Below are 4746 nucleotides of genomic sequence, written 5' to 3' on the forward strand. Positions count from 1 at the left end.
TTAATTTGATTAAGAAGGAAACCCCAAGAACAAATCTACGTTTCTCGAGTGACGGTAAGGATAACAGAAGCAACCTATTTTCATAGGGTGGAAGAGGGGAAATCGGGTCCCAACCCAAATTCCTAAGGGCAAACAGCAAGAATTGCTTTTGTATAGATTCAATTGAATCTACGTAGCACCTATATGAAGGAGACCACACAACGGAGGCATACTCAAGTATAGGTCTAACCAAACACGTGTAAAGCCTTTTCGTAATATAAGGATCATCAAGCTCTTTGGACCACCTCTTTATAAAACCAAGCGCGGACCTAGCTTTGCTTAACGAGGACTCAATATGCAAATTGAAACGTAACGTATAATCGAATAGAACGCCTAAATCTATGAACGAATCGACGTCTTCCAACCTGTGCGAATCAATGAAGTATTGAGTACTGAACGACTTCCTTCTCAAGAAAGAAAGCTTCTTACATTTATTTAGATTTAGTTTCAGAAGATTGAGAGAGCACCATGCAACCAAATTGTTCAAGTCACATTGAAGATGATGTGATTGCGATTCTACGGAAAAAGAAGAAAACAGTTTCACATCATCAGCATACATTAAAATCTCACTGAATTTAATCACGGAGGGCAAATCATTGACGTGTAAATTAAATAAAATAGGTCCCAAGTGGCTACCTTGAGGTACGCCAGAAGTCACGGGGAATTCATCCGAGGTAATGAGGTTAAACAAAACCCTGAATGATCTACCATACAGATAAGAGCTTAACCATTCCACTAAGAAGAGAGGAAAGCCAGAGGTCTGGAGTTTAAATCTAAGAAGTCTATGAGTAACCATATCAAACGCTTTGCTAAAGTCAGTGTAAATGACATCAGTGCGAGAACCACTAGAAAAAGCCTTGAAAACATGAGAAGTAAACTCCAACAGATTGGTCACCGTAGATCTTCCCTTTCGAAAACCATGCTGGAAAGGAGAAATATACAATTTCATGGAAAAGGCTATATGCTGAGCCACAATTCGCTCGAACAGTTTAGGTAAGACACTCAACTTGGCAATGCCTCTGTAGTTCTCTACAAGTTGCCTACTACCACTTTTGTGAATAGGAATAAGGAAAGAAGTCTTCCAACACAAAGGGAAAACACCTAAATTCAAAGACTTATTAAAAATCTTTGGGATAACATCACAAAGCTCGCCAGCACAAGATATAAGTACACATGAGGGGATCCAGGTCCAGGCGAACAATTATATTTCAGAGAGCTCAATCCTTCAAAAACGTCATTTTCAGATATAACAAAGTTAGGAATTGAAATCGAATTAGAATATGGATTAGGATATGGATAATTTACCGATAAATCAAAATTGGCAGTTGAAAAGTTCTGTCGGAAGTATTCTGCAAAGAGATTTGAGGTTTCAAAATCATCCGCGGACTCGGAGCCATTAAAAGACACAAACGACGGATTTATGGAGATTTTTCTTTTGGAATTAACGAACTTGAAAAAGTATTTAGGGTTAGCAAACAAGGAGGATTTAACAAACTGAAGGTAACTGCAATAGTATTGGCGGTTGAGGGAATTAAATTTATGCCTTGCAACAGAGTAAGCGAAATAGTCGAGAGAAGAACCACTTTTCGAAAATTTTTTGAAAAGCTTGTTTTTCCTATTCTTGTAGTATTTAATTGTTTTATTAAACCACGGGGGACCCTTGCTTCGAGGAAGGGACTGCTTGATCGTAACGGATGCAGAAATAGCTTGATTTAATATATTGTAGAACGACGACAGTAAGCTATCAATGCTTCCCTCTGAGAAATCGAGCACAAAATGAGAAAGATGTGATTTTAGTATGGAAACATTGATTTTATGGAAATCATAACGTTGATATGAAAAATTTGAATTTTGAACGTTATAGAAGTTCAACGAACCAACATACTTGTAATGAAAGGAAACACCCAATGCTGGATGATATGGATCCTCAGGTAAACTAAACGGAAGACAACGATTAACGCAAAATTTGCAAAGTAGAGATCAAGAAATCTCCCATTACAATTAGGGGTACCATTGTATTGAACTAAATTATTATCAAATAATTCATTGATGAACACAACGGCTTTATCAGATTTTGAGGAAGGGATCAAACAGCCAGAACTATCACTGTAAAACCAATTGACTTGAGGCAAATTGAAGTCACCCAACGCAAGGACTATATCGGTAGGTTTAGATTGCTTGGCCACTTCACAAACGAGGGCGGCCTGTTTCTTATATACTTTAGCCTGTTTCTTTTATTTAGTATCTAATGTTTCTTTATTTTTTATTAATAAATCAATGTTTTCATATAAAATTTCTTAATTTCTTTTATTTTATAAGTTAGCTTAAAATTAAACCATCATAATTTTTAAACAAAGTCCTCGCGAAATTCCCTGTTAAAAGGCAAAGCAGAGTTTCTTGTAAAAATAGTCAAAACTGGCAGCTCTGTTAAATGGTTAAAAGCCCAACTTAACAACTTAAATGGTAACTCCATTCAACTCTGTTAAATGTCCACACTGAACAGAAAAAAACACATTCAAGTCTGTTAAAATGCAAAGCCGTCAACTCTGTTAAATAACAGACAAAACACATTCAACTCTGCAAAAATATATTCAATTCTTTTAATAGCAGTATTAGTATCTAATGTTCTTTTATTTTTTATTAATAAATCTATGTTTTCATATAAAATTTCTTAATTTCTTCAATTTTACAATATTTTTTAAAATATTGCTAGAAAAAAAATTTACTACAAAAACAACATACACAATAATTGTCTCAGCTCTTTTACCATTTATTTTAATCCCTGCAAAAGAAATGTACAATAAAGTCAGCGAAGTCTTATATTAAGTCGAATTAATTGAATTTATTTCTCAGCAAATTAAAAAAAACTTTTTTGAAACTTTTTTGGAATTTAAAATTTTTTTTTTTAATAAAATAAAATAAAAAGAAAAGTAAAACATATTTCCTATTACTGACTTTTTTAATACCTTTTTATATACGCATTATATGCAAATTTTAGTTATTAAGCATATGTTAATTTATACAAAAAACTATTCGAAAAAATAAGCTAATTCTCTGATCAACACAATTTTTCAATATATATATATACTCTTTTCTAGAAATAAATTGAATTCCACTACTATACATTTATTGTAGATGCTCCTAAATCTAATCAACCCTAAATATTGCTCTCGTTTATGTGTGTTTGTAATATTTTATGTAAATAAGTTTACAGCTGGTTAGTAAATCCCAAAGTTTACGCAGCTTTGGAAGGAAGGAGAGTTGTTAATATCAAAAGTGTCTTCTTCAAACGATTTCTAATGGCGATGTTAAGACGCTTAACCACAAGAACAACAACTACCGCAGGTGCCAACCCTCCTAGAACGCTGCAAAAATTTCAAAATTGTATTGCTTTCTTAATTCCTAGTTGGCACAATTTAACACAAAAGAAATCCACTCAAGTAGATGCAATTGATTGTTTCACCAATGAATTGGTCTTAAGAAGATGTAAGAAGTGGGAAGAACTCAAAGAAAATGTATGTCAAAGTTTAAATCAAAAGGATTCTTCAGTTTCTTGTTCCACGACAAATTTGCGAGAAAGTATGCATATGATGTCAAAAGCCATAAAAACTGATTTTGAAGCCCTGCGGTCGCCGAAACTAGTTCTTGATATACGATCACTTTCACAAGCACAGCTAGATAATTTGCTCATATCAACAGTGGAGATAAAAAACAAGTTAGATTTTCTTTATTTAGTACAACAATGTATACGATGGCAATATTTGCCTTCTAATGAGGTATTGATCGCTTCTCTCAAATATCTAAGCACTCTATCAGCAGTACAGCAGATTGAGTCTTTTTTGGAAATTTGTAAACAACAAAAACACCCTTTGTTAGAAGCGTATACAGACTTTGCTCCATTTAAAGCAATGGCTTTATGGCGCCATGGTCGATCCGATATGGCACTAACAACTTTACATCAAGGCTATGACAAGGCATTGCAAGCGTTACACCACCAAGCGTTACATGGCCACCATCAAGAACTTCTTCAACATATTCAAGGCTATGACTCCAGTAATTTAATGGCAAGTAACGGTAATGGCAAACGAATGATTCGAGCTGCTTTTCGTACAATTATTGAGGAAACCTTGATAAAGAAAAGTGAAGCGGTGTTAGTCTCGTTAATGGAAATTGCTCATGCAATATACAGTAAACACAACGATATTTTCGTAATCGCTTGCGTATGGAAACAATGTTTCGCCAGTGAGTGGTTCTGCGATCAGAAATCTGCTACAGACTTATTTGAAAGTAATGTGGACTTGCAGCAACTAGTAGCAAAAAAGTAAGAGATTTGTATTTCTTCCCTTAATGCTTACACTAGTTATAATATTTCACCCGATTCATTTTTTCAGATCTGGTTCTTTAGTTACTTCCTTTTTAAGTCACAACAATTTGGACGCGGTCCATCGCATTATAGAGTTATTTTTACAGTATAAAGAACGGGAAGCATGTTTCAATTGTCTCAGCTTACTATTTGGATATCATCGTAAATTATTTGTGAATTAATTTAAGCACTTATTTGATTATTATAAAGTTTCTTTTGACAGATCATCATAAGGACTTGCGAGCTTGTGCAGAAATTGTAAAATCGTGCAACGAACTAAGTATGCCTTTAAACGAAACGCAAAATGAACAATTTCTTTATTTATTCCTCAATCAAGAAAATAA

General features: G+C 34.1%; 1 protein-coding gene across 1 annotated transcript; it reads left to right on the forward strand.

The window, feature by feature from the left end:
• Positions 1-3248: 3248 nt before the first annotated feature.
• LOC119643640 lies at positions 3249-4742 on the forward strand (the record flags this gene model as incomplete). The annotated part of the gene is made up of 3 exons (XM_038043019.1): positions 3249-4360; positions 4431-4564; positions 4626-4742. Coding segments are annotated over exons 1-3 (1273 nt in total), but the record flags the coding sequence as incomplete, so codon positions are not given.
• Between the last annotated feature and the right edge of the window lie 4 nt (positions 4743-4746).

The sequence above is a fragment of the Glossina fuscipes genome, unplaced genomic scaffold, assembly GCF_014805625.2.
Source record: "Glossina fuscipes isolate IAEA_lab_2018 unplaced genomic scaffold, Yale_Gfus_2 61495, whole genome shotgun sequence".
Taxonomy (NCBI): Eukaryota; Metazoa; Arthropoda; class Insecta; order Diptera; family Glossinidae; genus Glossina; species Glossina fuscipes.